General features: G+C 42.3%; 1 protein-coding gene and 1 long non-coding RNA gene across 3 annotated transcripts in view; one reads left to right on the forward strand and one right to left on the reverse strand.

Moving 5' to 3' along the window:
- Positions 1-16,914, forward strand: part of pappa2 (pappalysin 2) — a 99,818-nt gene that overhangs the window by 53,988 nt on the left and 28,916 nt on the right. Inside the window, exons 15-20 of the mRNA XM_080906587.1 lie at positions 1,119-1,232; positions 6,483-6,618; positions 6,715-6,889; positions 7,119-7,184; positions 7,270-7,366; positions 8,372-8,549. Coding sequence (XP_080762713.1) covers positions 1,119-1,232; positions 6,483-6,618; positions 6,715-6,889; positions 7,119-7,184; positions 7,270-7,366; positions 8,372-8,549 — 766 coding nt within the window. The remainder of the gene's footprint in view (positions 1-1,118; positions 1,233-6,482; positions 6,619-6,714; positions 6,890-7,118; positions 7,185-7,269; positions 7,367-8,371; positions 8,550-16,914) is intronic.
- Positions 14,030-16,914, reverse strand: part of LOC308412329 — a 30,138-nt gene continuing 27,253 nt past the window's right edge. For both annotated transcript variants that reach the window (XR_013974562.1, XR_013974563.1), the window contains one exon: positions 14,030-16,767. This is a non-coding gene — a long non-coding RNA (uncharacterized lncRNA). The remainder of the gene's footprint in view (positions 16,768-16,914) is intronic.

The raw sequence follows: 16,914 nt of genomic DNA on the forward strand, positions 1-16,914 counted from the left end.
TGCTCGATGCATTTTTGGACAATGCTGCTTTTTAGTATAAATTCTTTAGATTCACCACCAAAGACAATTTCCAGAATCTCAAAGTTGGATGATTGAAATATTTCTTGTTTATAGATTTTAAAGCCAAACTTGTCAGTCATCAAGTTAAAATCAAATCAAACAACAACGAAAATCATTTTGATGATTACAAAATAATCTGCCTTGAGTGCATCTTTATAAAAACGGGAGTTATCACAGCGTAGGGTAATTTCACAGCTTATTTGTATTGTTTTATGTTTGCAGTCTTTTCATTCTAACGCTGTTGGACACTCAGGAGATGCATGAAGAAAAGTGATTATATTCTATAAAAACGTGCATTGAAACAAGAACCTGCATTAATGGAGTTTCACATATTGCAGCACTCAGGTGCACCTTGCTAGTACCAGGTTAGAACGCCTTTTGCCCTCAGACCGAATTCTTCATGATCCAACAAGACGGTGGAAAGAGTCCTCAGAGGTTTTGGTCCGTAATGACCGAACATCAGCATCACATAGAAATATTTACAGAGAACAGCCAAAAAAAGAGACATTATTTCAGTCAGTGGTGGTTCTTTGGTGAAAATGCCTTGTTGATGATATGTGACCTCGCAGCTATACCTGTTTCACTCCTTGTTAATGTGAATCAGCTAATGACATGACATCAACTCGATGCATTTACTAACCGACGTTAATAACCGGCCAGCCCCAAGAACGGCCCCGTCTTTTATGGTCTTGGAACGCGGGCAGAATGAGATGGCTGTTGTTTTGTCCACATGAGGACTCAACTGCCCGCCTCCCAAGTGGTACCCCAGGAACTATACCTCCTGCCCTCTAACTGCAAGCTTCTTTGGGTTGGTCGTGAGCCTCGCCCGTCTCAGGGACATATGAATCATTTCATTGGGTCATGACTGACACAAAAGAGTACCCTAATAAAAAATAAACTGATCTGAATAAGTTGTGTTGTCTGAGATTAATTTTGCTTCTTTTTTTCTAGCTTTCCCTGACTTCTTGCATACATAGCATGCATTTCCTTAGTAAGGTAAATGAACACTTTCAGTAACTCTTTCTTTTTTGCTCTGCTTGCCCCTCTTTGGTGCGCAGCTCTGCACGTACCATCACCTGCAGGGGAGTGAGAATTTGCCCCCTGATGCCTGGTTCCCGTGCACAGCCCAGTCTGACATAAACAACGACCTGGAACATTCACTTTGGCTAAAGGCAAGTGTGTTTATGTACGTGTGAATATGGGTGATTTCTCTTTATTGAGCAGCTGCCAGTGCTCTCTGGGACTTCTTCAAATGGCATTCAAGGGTCACTCAAACAGGCTGCTGTCTCACACACACACACACACACACACACACACACACACACACACACACACACACACACACACACACACACACACACACACACACACACACACGATTCATGGCCTGTATTGGTAACTATATTTGGTTATTTTCTAGGTCAACTATTAATTATGACTTCTAATGATCTGTAGATGATTACCAAATCATGAGTAACCTTCTGCTCGTTCTTTATTGAGATTTGATGCTTATTTCTTCCACCCGACGGGCACTAATCATCAAAATTATAATTACCATTGTTTTATTAGTGGAAAACTAAGTGTTATATAATTAACTCATCATTCATAATTAAATACTTAAAAGGTTCACAAGTTATTAAAATACTGGCATCTAATGGAATAATACTAATTTGCAATCACAAATAGCGCTTTTAGTCGTTCTGAATTCATATTTTATAATTAGAATTCATTAAAGCTCCATAAAAAAGAACTACAGCAACAAAAAGCATTACTTTGTTACTCTGTTCGTAATCATTTCAAAATGAGTCACAAACATAATATGTCATTTACTAAGTGTTGATTTGTGAGAAACCTTCATGCAAAGCATGAAATGGACATGCTGGTCCCGTTTTGTGATATTGGGTTGTATAGTGATATATTGAGCGCTGCTTCCCTGCAGCGCTTCACACTGATGTCCTGATCGTGTTCGGGACGGCGCACAGACCTGCCTTTCAATTCCAGACTTAGTGATGTGAAAAAGTGTTTGTTCTTTCCTGATTTCCTATTTTTTGTACGTTTGTCACACTTAAATGTGTCCAGTCAGCAAACAAATTTAAATATTAACAAAGATAACACAAGTAAAGACAAAATGCAGTTTCTAAATTAAGGGGTTTATTATTAAGATGAAAAAATAAAACCTCAAATCTGCATGGCCCTGTGTGAACAAGTGATTGATCCCTAAACCTTAACATCCACAGCAGCAACAATTGCAATTAAGCGTTTGCGATAACGGGCAATGAGTCTTTTACTCAGTGCTGTGGAGGAATTTCGGCCAACTCGTCTTTATAGAATTGTTATAGTTCAGCCACACTGGAAGGTTTCGGGCTCTTTTTAAGGTCATGTCACAGCATCTCAATTAGATTAATAATAACAATAATAAATTTTATTTATGAGCGCCTTTCAAGTCACCCAAGGACACTTTACAGTAGGATAAAACACTTAGTAAAACAATGGCAGAATAAGAACAATAAAATAAAAGCACAAGATAAAATGAACAAACAGTGGATTCACAGTGAATATGCAGATTTGAACAGATGAGTTTTGAGTTGGGATTTAAACTGGGGGAGAGAACCAATGTTTCTTATTTCTGGGGGCAGAGAGTTCCACAGCCTGGGAGCAGAGCAGCTGAAAGCTCTGCTTCCCATGGTGGTGAGGTGGAAGGAAGGTACAGCAAGCTGGATAGAAGAAGAAGAACGAAGTGAACGGGCAGAACAGGTGGTGGTTAACAGGTCAGAAAGGTAAGGAGGAGCGAGGTTATGAATGGCCTTGAAGGTGAGCAGAAGAAGTTTGAAAATTATCCGGAATTTCACAGGGAGCCAGTGAAGTTCCTGAAGAACAGGGGTGATGTGCTGGTAGGAGGGGTTCTGGTGATAATGCGAGCAGCAGAGTTCTGAACCAGTTGAAGCTTATGGAGGGATTTTTGGAGGAGACCATGCAAAAGAGAATTGCAGTAGTCGATACGGGAGGTAACAAGACTGTGGACAAGAATGGATGTAGACTGGGTGGAAAGAGAAGGAAGCAATCTGTTAATGTTACGTAGATGGAAGTAGGCAGAACGGGTGAGATTACTGATGTGAGATTTATAGGAAAGTGAACTGTCTAGGATGACACCAAGGCTCTTAACCTGAGGAGAAGGGAAAACTGTGGAGTTATCGATGGTGAGTGAGAAATGGTTCGCCTTCAAAAGGTTGGATTTGGTGCCAATAAGGAGGATCTCAGTTGTATCCTCATTGAGCTTTAGAAAATTAGAGGTAAACCAGGATTTTAACTCGGATAGACATTCTGTAAGGGAAGAAGGTGGGAGGGAGGAATCAGGTTTGCAAGAGAGATATAACTGGGTGTCATCAGCAAAACAGTGAAACTGAAGATGAAATTTGCGGAAGATGGTACCTAGAGGGAGGATGTATATTATAAAGAGAAGAGGGCCTAAAACTGAGCCTTGGGGTACACCAGAGGTGACGGGGAATAGACGAGAGCGGAATGATCTTAGTTGAATAAACTGGGAACGATCGAGGAGATATGATTGAAACCAGGCGTGGGGTGTGTCAGAGATGCCGAGAGAGGAAAGTCTGCTTAGAAGGACAGAGTGAGAAATGGTGTCAAAGGCTGAGCTCAGATCTAAAAGGACGAGAATGGTGAGAAGACCAGAGTCAGCTCCGATTAGAAGATCGTTAGTGACTTTAAGTAGAGCAGTTTCGGTACTGTGACATGAGCGAAAACCAGATTGAAATCTCTCGTAGATGTTATTATTAACCAGGTGTAAATGAAGTTGAGCTGCAACTCAAGTCAGGACTTTGACTAGACCACTCCAAAGTCTTCATTTTGTTTTTCTTAAGCTATTCATAGGTGGACTTGGTGTGTTTTGGATCATTGTCCTGCCGTACAACCCAAGTGCGCTTTCAGCTTGAGGTCATGAACAGCTGGCCGGACATTCTCCATCAGGATGCTTTGGTAGACAGCAGAATTCATGGTTCCATTTACCACAAGTCCTAAAGCAGCAAAACAGCCCCCGACAATCACACTACCACCGCCATTTTTACTATTGGTAATAATGCTCCTTTTCTGAAATGCTGGGTTACTTTTACACCAGATGTAAAAGGACACACACCTTCCAAAAAGTTCAACACTCTCATCAGTGCACAGAGTATTTTCCCAAAAGTCTTGGACATCTTCAAGATGTTTTCTGGCAAAACTGAGACAAGCGTTTATGTTCCTTTTGCTTAGCAGTGCTTTTTGTCTCTGAGCTCTGCCATGCAGACCATTTTTGCCCCGTCTCTTTCTTATGGTGGAGCCATGAACGCTGACCTTAACTGAGGTAAGGGAGGCAGTTCTTTGGATGTTGTTCTGGGGTCTTTTGTGACCTCTTGGAGTTGTTGCTGCGCTCTTGGGGTAATTTTGGTCAGGCAGCCAGTCGTGGGAAGGCTCACAACTGTTCAGTGTTTTCGCCATTTGTGGATAATGCCTCTCACTGTGGTTTGCTGGACTCCCACAGCTTTAGAAATGGCTTTATAACCTTTTTGAGCCTGAGAGATCTCAATTCCTTGGTTTATCATTTGATCCTTAATTTCCTTGGATCGCAGCACGATGTCAGGCTTTTGAGGATCTTTAGGTCTAGCCCACTTTGTCAGGCAGGTCCTCTTTCAGTGATTTCTTGAATGAGAACAGGTGTTACAGTAATTAGGCCTGGGTGTTGCTAGAGACATTTAACTCAGCTTTCCAAAGATGTGATACACCAGTTAATCGGGGGTGGGGATTCACTCAAGGCCATGCTGGTTTGGATTTTCTCCCCCTTATTTAGAAACACCTTCATTTAAAAACTGCATTTTGTGTTGACTTTGTTTGATCTTTGTTTAGTATTTAAAGTTGTTTGATGACGTGAAACATTAAAGTATGATAAACAAAAGATCAAAAATCAGGAAGGGGGCAAACACTTTTTCATACTGTTGTATTTCAGGTTCTCATATTTATTATTTAATGTTTCCACTGCCACAGTTCCCACAGTCAACTCTGTGGGTAGCAACAAAGTGTAGACTAGCTGTGGATTTGACTGATAGCGTTCACCTTGTCTGTCACTCTCTGGATTAAAGGCTCCGTTGCAGTTGGGAACCTGCCTTTTCCCTTTTGCATATGCTTGTTTATCTCTTTCTCTCTCACATCCACTTCTTTGTTGAATGACTCATCTTTCCATCCCCTGCTTCTTTTATGGATGTCCTCTTTATCAGATACGTCTTTGCAAATGCTCTGGAAGGCTCCCTTAAAGACTCTTTTACCGTCTGAAAAGCCTTCATTATGATTTCCCATTTCCCAGGAACACCGTTTTTCCTTTGAAATGGTCTGCTTCTGAAAAGCGACCTTTTCCCTAAATATCTGTTCTTGTGCTGTCTGAAAAGCATAACTCTGCCATTCCATCACCCCCATCTCTACCTGCTCTGTAATTTAACAGTCTTGCACTTTCATTTGGAATCCCATTCTCATTTCTCCTTTAATGTTTCTTTAAAGTGATACTGAACCCAGAATCTATTGCTTAAGTATGAAACATCCAGATTCTGCATTCTTTACAGGTGGCTGTAAAAGCATTACAGAAAGTGTGCAACAAAAACCAGTTTAGATCCGAGCTTGATCAGGCAGAGAAAAAAGTAGACCACAGCTTAGAGATGCTCCAAGTGTCAAGGGTTGAGAAATGGTTGTGGGTTTGTTCGTATATAGCATGTTATTCAGTATGTCTCAAGCACACTTTTCTTTTGCTTTCTATGTAACATTTGCACTCTGATGAACATGCAAAGGACTCAGTGTTCAGAATGTTGCCCAAGGTCACTTTGGCACAAAGATTGGAGCAGCCATAGATAAAAACACTAACATGCTGATTAGCAGATACCTTGCTCGAGCTCCTTGAGCCACAGCCACACTTTGCAGTTGCAGGCAAAAGGAACACAAACACAGACTCATAGACAGGCAGATGAAAACAAACAGGTCTAATTAGGGAAAGTATACACAGCTGGGGAAAAGTAAAACAGGTGCAGTCAACAGGTGATAAATCTGTGATCTATCAATATTTTCTTACGTGATTTTGTTTATAATTAAAGAAGAAATTTAGAAGACCTGGCTGTCTTGACAAAGTTAATAGTATGCAGTATGCACATTGCAGGTATGATTTAGAATGAGTCTGATTTGCTAACTTTTACACCGTAGTAAGAACAAAGCCTGGTGTGCACATGCAGTGATTTTACATGCTGGACAAGAATGTTGTCACATATTTGTAAACGAGGTCAGTGGCTAGCAACTCAGAGATCGTGTCTCCCTAAAACTACATTCTGTTCATAGTATGTTGTTTTTCTTTCTTTGGGCCTTTTACCTGATATTACCTGATATTATCAATGCAACAGGTGGGTTTTGCCCATCCTGGAGTGGCAGCGTCTGTGATGGTGTACCTGGCGTCAGATGGATCATGGTCTAGGGAGCAGTGTCGACGGACAGTCACCATTCTCCTCTCTGACACCGCTGACAGGAACCACACGTTAGGTACTTCATTTGTAATCTTTCAAACACAGTTAGAACGCAACAGACAATTCAGCAAAAACTAAGGTCTGTATCTTTGAAACCTTTCCATTTCTTCAGGCACGCATGACCTCTCATGCCATCGAAACCCATTGGTGGTGAACGTGACCCACGACCTCTCTCAGCCATTCTTCCTCACGTCCTCTGTTATCCTCCTCCTTTCCTCCCCCACTGTGGCAGTGGGAGGGGTAGCTCTGAGGACCTCCTGCCACTTCAGCACCTTCGCCCTGACCGGGTGCGCATCAGAGGGTGGGCTCTCCCACAACTATCTACTTAACACACACACACATCCAAACGTGCACACACGCTACAGACAAATAGCCAAAATTCGACCTTCCAAAAGTTACCATCTGGGATACAAGTATTGATCAGAGGACGTTGGGACAGCTTTTTGTTTCTCCTGCATGTCTCCCTGCCTCTTATCCATCTACTTTTCTCCTTTCCTCCCTCCACCCCTGCAATAGCTGTCTGAGGCAGCCATGTCAGGTTGACAGCTGTAGTTCTCCTCATATCGAACACGCCTCTGTCAGGTAGGTCATTTGGAATGAAACTGAATAATTAGAGAGCTGAAGCAACAAGCAAAAGAACTATCTATATATCAGTGTGTCTCTGTAGGTGTACAGGAGGAGGCGAGGCCTATCGCTGCACTGTTCAGTGCCACAGAGGTTTCAGTATTACAGTTCTCAATGGCAGATGGATCCCACCCCACCAGGTAAACTGGATATTGTGTTGCTTTATCACCAAATGTTGAATGTTAACTTATCATCTTGATCTTATCATTAAAAAAAACCTTTTTGCTCTACATTTATCCTACACTGGGAACTGGATCTGAAACAAGCCCATCCATTTATGACAGAATTGGCCCAACAAATGCTCCAATCTGACCCACTGGAGGGCTTTTGATGTGAAGGAGGCAATAAATGTTTGGACTTAAATATATTTGAATCAGTTTAATACATTTAATATGTTTTATAGCTTTTCCTGCTGATAAAGACCTCCCTACATACTATATCAAAGTAGTTAAATAATAGATAAACAATTAAATAAGAAAAATGTTCATGTTTTCTCACTGTTGACTATAGAAATGCACGTTTTGTTTTGTTTTTTACAATTGGTTCACAAAAAAATGACATTTTCTGTTTCATAATTACATAATAATCTGGGAAACTGGTTACAAAAACTGTTTTGAAAATGTTACACATTTTATTTCTTACAATTTGCTGTTGAAATTGTTTGTCTATTTCTTATATTAAGATATCTCAGTTTTTCACTGACAGAGAGAAAGATCACTTAAGATCAAAGTGTGCCCACAATGTAAAATGGTTTTGACAGCCCTGATTTATGATTGGCTGTCCCTCAAAAACAAAAGGTTTGTATGTCAGGTGGGTGGGGCTGCTCTGGTCACATCTCAAGAAATGAGAGGCCTGAGATGGACATGTTATGGATATTCACTCTCAGTGAGGTCATACAGAGACACCCCCGCTAACCTCATCAGATGGGACTTTGGCCATGTTTAATATGAGCATCTATCTCTGCAACAGTATGTAAGGACCACTTACACAACTTGCTGTCCAAAAAGTAGAAGATTGTTGATGGTATTTTACTGGAAAATGTAGAAAATAATACATCCATTATTCTACAATAGTAAAATACTCTCATCACCTGCTTCACAGGTTTATTGTCTTGTCTTTTTTTCACCTTCCTGTTTTAATTTCAGAGAAAGGCAGAACTGGAGTGTTTCCATGGTTCATGGGATCGTGTCGTTAGCTGTCAGCCCATAGACTGTGGCTTTCCTGATCAGTCTCATGTCTACCACGCCATATTCAGTTGTCCTTGGGGAACCAAGTTTGGCAAACAGTGCTCCTTCACCTGTGGATCACCAGCCATTTTACAAGGTAGCTCATGGCTTTACATTTCATACTTTAACTATCCTGCACACTAATGTTGCATTACCTCACAAGCAGTCAGTTTTGCAGTACCTTGCAAAACTGTCATTATTACCTCTGATCCTAGGACTTCATAACAGGGCAAACAGAGGTGAAATTAACAGTGGTTCAGTTTGACTGAGGTCTTTCCTTTTCATAACTGAATTTTGCATTGAAGCAACTGTTTCTGATCCCATGTGGTGTATAAATGGTAAATGGACGGATTCTTTCAGTGCTTTTCTCCTATCCTGGATCATTAAAACGCTTTATACAGCATGCCTCATTCACCCATTCACACAAGCACTTTTTTCCTGTGCTTTTTTAATTGCTTTCTATGTAACATTCACACTCCAATGAATGTATCAGAGAGCAGCCTGGGGTTAGCATCTTGCCCAAGGATATTTGGCATGCAGACTGGAGCAGATGGGGATCGAACCGCCGTCCTTCTGATCGGTAGATGAGCCACTCCATAGGGTGGCAATGGGGTTTTAATATAGTGGCTGTGTATGAAAGACGCAGATTAGAAATGAATAATAGTAGTAGAAATATTTACTGCAGCATAGACGGATCCACAGCAACAAGCGAAGAGTAACCATAGTTGCCACTGTCACAGGCAGGCCGAGCAGCTGCATCTGTGCTCGCACCCAACAGTTGGATTCTGCTGAAGTTGGTTGTGCATTTGAAATTGAATAATGAACCCTAAACGAATCACGTAATATGTGACGTCACTTCTGGGGCGCCATACTTTCCTGCCTCAAAAATGTGGCTCGACTAAGTATTTGGCTGTAAACTATGTAAACTATCCGTAGCTGAAGCTTCATTTCTTGGCAGCATTATAAGAAATAAAACTAGAAGTGACAGTCTCAAATGTATTACTGGTTGCTGTTCCCAGTAAGACGCAAAAGAGTAATGAGTTCATAATGAGACATTTTTAATGTGGAAAACATTTTGTGATTGAGCAACTTTTTTCCCTATTTATTCATATTACTGTCTGGGAAAATTAGGTACCTAGTCTGTTGTCTTTGGGCAATTCTTGTAGATAACAAATTCAATTGAATTCATTCATTTTTATATTGTAAGGCAGGGGTGGGCAACTCCAGGCCTCGAGGGCCGGTGTCCTGCAGGTTTTAGATCTCACCCTGGGTCAACACACCTGAATCACATGATTCATTCCCAGGCCTCTGGAGAACTTCAAGACATGTTGAGGAGGTCATCTCGCCATTTAAATCAGCTGTGATGGATCAAGGAGATTTCTGTCAGAATCTGCAGATTATACAGTAAATAAAATGTTCACGTTTCTCCAACGTTGTCTTCCCCACAGTTTCACTGACATCTACGCTGGAAGCGTTCACGATGTCTTCTCCGGCGCTGATAATTGGCGTCTGTCTTGTGTCAGTGACGTAAAAGACGGATTTAATGCGACATGACCGTTGAAACAGCAGTCGCTTTCTATAACATCAGATATGTATTGGATTCAGTACCACATACGAGAGTGACCCAGATCGGATTTGAAAATATCGGATTTGTGCCGTTCACACTGTCACGCCGTGATCAGATATGGGTCGCATAGGGTCAAAAAAATCTGATTTGATGCGCTTTCGCCTGCAGTGTGAACGTAGCCTAAAACCTGCAGGACACCGGCCCTCAAGGCCTGGAGTTGCCCACCCCTGTTGTAAGGTAAAGACTCTTCAAAAATACCAACCAATAATCAAACATAGATGAAACCTTATGAGGAAGCTGTAGCTAAAAGCTTCATCAAAAAGGAAAGTTTTAAGTTTGTTTCTGTAATTTCTATTATTTTGATGACTTTTGCTAATAATCTTTTAAACCGCTTTATGACTGAGCTGCTGGAGTTACAACAGTCTACTGATCACAGCAAAATGCTTTCACCAACTAAACTCCAGAAGATGAAGTGGTTTTAGCTCCTGACAGTCAGATATAGCTGTTTATTTAAAGCACATTTGTTCAGAAGAGCAGCTCAGAAAGGAGCATCGTATCTGCATGGTTGACTGAAATCACTTTGGAATGTTATTTACAAACTTTCAGTTAGGATTGCTCTTCCCGCTGATGTTCCATGAAGCTTTACGGCCAATTAAATATTAGGTGGTTTCATGAAACATTGCTAGCTCGGGCAGGCCAAAGTGTCAAGTTCAGCCAGCTCTCCTAGCAGATACCCTTCTGTCTGTCCTATTGTCAAATCACATTTCATCTGCTGGCTTATCTGCAGTTTGCTTTGCAGCCCACGTCAAGCCCAGAGTTTTCTGACTTAAGTGTTGTGTCCATTGTCATACCTGTTTTGTTGTGTGAATGCTGCTTCTCTCACTTTCTATTAACTTTCCATGCACATGAGGAAGTTTCAGAATAGAACCATGCCGCCAAATATAAACTGCAGATGGAATAAGGGTCCTATTTTGACTAAAGTGTTCTTGACAGAATTGTTATTGAAATTCAGGATGAACTCTGAGAGAAACATCTATATGGCATGTTCCTGTCCCCTTTGCACGCACACATAGACACCACACAACTTTCTCGTACTTAGATGCCCACAGTGTTTTTATAAAGCTCACGTGCATCAAGACCATAGAGAACAAATATTGCCTGTGGCACCCACAATTAGGACACAAGCATAGAATAACCAGTAGAGGTTATTTAGTAAGGTTATGCAATGCAGCAGCCGCTTCTTGAAGTGATTAAATGGAATGAATGTGATGTCCACACTTGTGTTGGCGGTTGGAAAGCCACAGTGAAATGTTGTAGTAGAGTCAGCAGTAAGACCCATGGATTCCTGATCTAAATACAGATTGTGCTGAAATAATTCTGTTTGTGGCTTTTGGTTCTGTGGAGTATGTTTGAAGTCCATCGTGTATTACTCAGCACTGAAAGCACACTATGAAGTTCACAAAAATATATTCAGGGTGCACCAGTACAGCGGTGATGCATTTTTCATTATTCCAAAACGTGAAAAATGAGATTTCATGTTAAAGATTCATTATGGACCTAATAAAAGTTGTGAAAGGTTTAGAGTGTTACCATTCTCCACACATAACAATACTCATGCTTCACGTGGGGCCATTCAGCCTTGAAAAATATTAGCTATGGGCAACAGTGAAGTTTCAATCTGCTCATAACTGTACAAGACAGAGCTATGAAACTTTTACATACTTGTTTTTCCCCCCTGTGTTTTATTGCATATTATATTCTACTTTTATGGCTGTGCAGCACAGTTCCAGCATTGCAGGTGCTTAAGATGTTTATATATATATATATATATATATATATATATATATATTAGGGGTGCAACGATACACAAAATTCACGGTTCGGTTCGATACTTTGGTGTCACGGTTCGATATTTTTTCGATACAAAAAAAATGTTCATGCCCTTTTAATTTGTCATTTATTAAAATTATAAATATATATTTAAACTCAAAAGTACAGTTTTTAAATTTAACCCTAACCCTTGTGCATGTTTTTTTATTTTGACAGCGAATGCGCACCTGCGGACCACTTATGTGCAGCCCTGGTTATTTAGCTCGTCATATTGCAGCCACAGAAATTCTTTTGTCCATGAAACCATAAAGCTGCACTTTCTTTTTGCCTCATAGTCTGATTTGTCATAACTTCTCCGTTTTGTGGTAAGCTTTTCTTTGGCTGTCACTTCTTCACCCCGACCTGTCTTATTTGGCTCAGCAGAACTAAAATATATATCCTGCTGCTTTTACACACACACTCACATAAGCTCAGCGATTCTCTGCGCGATCAACCTCTCACATGTTTAAGCTGCGGGAGATTTCACTTGTCATGTTTGCATAGTAAGCTAACGATTGATAAGACGATGTCAGAGGAATTGGTGCGCAAATGATCGTCACTCACCAATCAGTGCTGTCGCTCTCTATACACAGTTCGCACGATTGCAAAGTGAAAGCAAAAAAACAAGCGCAAATTCAAACGCGATTTCAATATGTCACATATTGACAGTGGCTCACCGATGCCAATGACATAATTACCCAGCTACATTTCTGAAAGAATGCAAAAGCATTGACATATATTTTTCCTACAATAGCCCGACGGGCAGGGCAGAGATAGATTTTGGTAGCCCGACTGAAAAAATCGCTAGCCCCAGGACGTCAGGCTAGCGATATTGCGAGCCCTGTATCTGATTGAGGAATCACTCATCTTTGGAAAAGAGAGTTTATTACAGAGAAATGTCTCTTTCCAAAATAAAAGCTCTACTATACGCTTCTTCTGGGCTATATTCTCAGCAGCATAAGGAGAATCATGTACTAACAGCTGTCTAAATGACTCGGCTAAAGTTAGTAGCATGCTTGTTGTTTTTGTCTTTGCACTAGGATGATGTCGGCGTAAATGTGCAGTCATATTCGTTGTGTTCCCACTAGTGCTTTCAGGTTAATCTCGTTGAAATGACCTTAACGCCACAACACGGCAAATCTCCGTTAACGAGCTACCGCCGATCGCCCCGTGCATGGGGCTAGACGGCCAACATGTTAACGAGCTAACTGCGCTAACACACTAGTTCCCACCCATGTAATTGAGCATTGCATGGCACATCCAACATACTGTTTTACTTTAGTCCATGACTCGCTTACCTTCAGGGTCATACGTCACATGAAAACCAAAATAATTCCAAACGCCAGATCTGAATGACGTTCAATTTGCCTGTTGCAAGGAGAGCTTAACTTCTGTCTCGCTAGCTTGCCCTGCGCTCTTCCTTCTGACTATGCTGTCTGTGTTGAGCGCTCAGTGGATCTGCGCTCGACAGTGCAGCCTAGGCGGAGTAGTCGAACGCAGATTCACTGAGCGCTCAACACAGACAGCATCGTCAGAAGGAAAATTGATAAAATAAATTACAAATGTTGTATTGTTCGATACATATGCGTACCGAACCGAAAGCACTGTATCGAACGGTTCAATATCGATACGAATATCGTTGCACCCCTAATATATATATATATATATATATATATATATATATAGTCTAACCACTACGCTATCCAGCAGCAGCTTTCAAAGGAACACGAGAAGCTGGAGAAATACCAAGGGCTCAGAGAAGAGCTCGAGAGGATGTGGAGGGTGAAGGTAATGGTGGTCCCCGTGGTAATCGGAGCACTAGGTGCGGTGACTCCCAAGCTAGGCGAGTGGCTCCAGCAGATCCCGGGAATAACATCGGAGATCTCTGTCCAGAAGAGCGCAGTCCTGGGAACAGCTAAGATACTGCGCAGGACCCTCAAGCTCCCAGGCCTCTGGTAGAGGACCCGAGCTTGAAGGATAAACCGCCCGCAGGGGCGTGCTGGGTGTTTTTATATATATATATATATATATATATATATATATATATATATATATATATATATATATATATATATATATATATATACACACATCTAAATATATATGTTATATATATATATATATGTAGATGTGTATATATGTAGATGTATATATAGTTCTGAAGGCCATAGAGAAAAAGACTTAAGTATATACACTGGTCAAAAGAAATAAAGAAATAAATAAAGAACACGGTTTAATCATTGTATAACATTAAGTCATTAAGACTTCTGGGATATAAGTTCACGTCCAAGATATCAGTTCAAGTGTCAGAGGGGGTTGTTAATCAGTTTCAGCTGCTTTGGTGTTGATATAGTTAACCACAGGTGCACTAGATGGGCAACAATGAGACAACCTCAAAAACACAAATGTTTTTACAAGTGGAGGCTGGCTGACATTTTTTTCCTCCTCATCTTTTCTGACTGAGTTTTCGCTAGTTTTGCATTTGGCATGGGTCAGTGTCACTGCTGCTGGCATGATGCGATATCTGGATGCTACAGAGGTTGCACAGTCGGTCCAACTCCTACAGGATGGCACATCAAGACTTACTGTTTCTCCCAGCACAGTCTCAAGAGCATGGCGGAGGAGGCAGGAGAGCTGGACAGGGCTGTAGAAGGTCTTTATCCCATCAGCAGGGCTGGTATCTGCTCCTTTGTGCAAGGAGGAACACTGCCAGTGTCATACAAACTGACCTCCAAACAGGACACTGCTGGGCACTGTGGAGCCCAACTTTTAATTTGCTGTAGAATACCGGAATTGGCACATCCACCATGCCACTGATAGTCTGAGGAGACATATCCATGGAGGGATGCACAGACCTCTACAGGATAGACAACAGCACCTGCCATTAGTTATCAGGATGAAATCCTTGGACCCACTGGCAGTGAGTCCTGGCCTAATTTGGTAAGCATGCCGGCAGTTTGTGGAGGATGAAAGAATTGATAACAGTGACTGGCCCCCATGCTAGGCTGAGTAAATCCAATAGAACACCTCTGGGACATTATGTTTTGGTCCAGGTTGTACCTCAGACTGTCTGTGAGATCAGTGATGCCCTGATACAGATCTGGGAGGAGATGCGCATGTATAAAAGCACATGAAGCCACAAAAACTACTGAGTACCATTTTCAGTTCCTGTAATGACATTTCAGCAAAATGGGAAAGCCTGCTGCATAATTTAAACACCATTTTTCTGATCTTGGGATGCGGGCGTAATGCAATGGCTGCTGTTTTATCCATCTAACAGCGCACCTGCCTGCGTCCGAAGCGGTACCCCAGGTATTGTACCTCCCTCTGTTCAACCACACATTTCCTTGAATTGGCGGTGAGTCACGCTTGCCTCAGGGACTCCAGGACTGCAGCCACCCGCTGTACATGCCCAGGATGACCGGAGGCAGCATACGCAGTGTGTGAACATAGCACCCGGTCCATGAGCTGCTGGAAAGTGGTTGGGCTCCAAACAAGCCGATTGGAAGTGTGGGAAATTGGTGCAAACCATACAGAGTAGAGAAAGCCATTTTTTCCTTGGACTCTAGAGACAAGGGAATTTGCCAGTAGCCCTTGGTTAAATCCAGCTTCGTGAAAAAGCCAGCAGTGCCAAACCAGTCCAGGTAGCTCTCTGACCTGGGGAATTGGGTAGGCATCATACTGCGACACCTCATTCACTTTGCAGTAGTCGACACAGGAATATACTGACCCATCTTTTGTCACTATGGGACACAATGGGGCTACACCATGCACTGTGTGTCTCTTCTGTTATTTCCAGCTTTAGTATTTCAGCCAGTTCGTTCTGAACAATTTGTCTTTTATGTTCAGATAACCTGTAGGGCTCTGAACGCATCGTCACACCAGGGCGTGTTTCAAAATGGTGCTCTATGAGTGTGAGCGGGCAGGGGGGTGATATCTGCAAAACATTATTGCAATGTAGCAATATCCATTCTTTCAGCCTGTGTGAGATAGTTATCACCACGGAGGAAGGATGGTATGGTGGAATTTGGCAACTCCGACCCCAACTCATCTCTTTCCTTCACCAAGCTCACCAGAGAAGTGGTTTCAGCCTCTCTCCGTGCTTTTAGGAGGCTGAGGTGATATATCTGTGTGGCTCCTCACTTGTCTGACTGTACCACTTCATAGTCTTTTTAAATGGCCGGGTGGTTCACCAGCTGACATTCCGGGCAGAACACACACCATTGGCGCACATCCGCCTAGATGCCTGGCCAATAACATCGGGCCATTATTTGTTCCAGAGTTTTATCATACCCCATATGCTCCATCATAGGATAATAGTGAGCTGTTTGGAAAATCATTTTTCCAGCAGCTTTTTGGCACCAACAACTGGGCGTGTTCCTTTTCTGTGCAAGTGTCACGACTCACTCGATACAGCCTATCTTTAAATGATACAAAATGTGAGCAGGTTAGTGCTGCGTCATGGTGCACCATGTGACCACCAGTTCCTATCACTTCGTCGAATGCTGAGCATAAGGTGTCATCATGAGACTCCTCTAGTGGGAAATCTGGCAGGAGCTGGCAGAAAGTCAGCGTTGAATAGCGCCACATCTGAGTGTAACACAGACACAACATGCCGTCATAGGTCGTGAACGCATCCCCACACACTACCCCAACCGATTATTAAACCCCGCCCAATCTGTCCAGAGAATTAAGGGATGCGTCAGATCGAGGGTGTTTGAGGGCCAGTGACATAGAACACCTGATCCACCTCCATCGGTGGGTACTCTCAGCTGATGTATCCTGGTTGCCTGCACTTCCAGCACTCCTGGCCCGGCGTTCTTGTGGTTTCTGGTGGGTGGGGCGCAGCGTCTACAGCTGCCAGGACATGTGGAGAGACCTGCAAGAGAGACAGAGTTAGCGTCCCATGGCTGTAGACGGGAAGATGACTGCCCCGCAGCTTCCAAAGCTATAGCAGAGGTGGGGAACCTCCTCGGGGCCGGAACCAGGCGACTCTCCACTGCTGTTGCACTGCCTCCTCTGGCCG

Source organism: Rhamphochromis sp. 'chilingali' (genome assembly GCF_963969265.1).
Source record: "Rhamphochromis sp. 'chilingali' genome assembly, chromosome: 16".
NCBI classification, from domain to species: Eukaryota; Metazoa; Chordata; class Actinopteri; order Cichliformes; family Cichlidae; genus Rhamphochromis; species Rhamphochromis sp. 'chilingali'.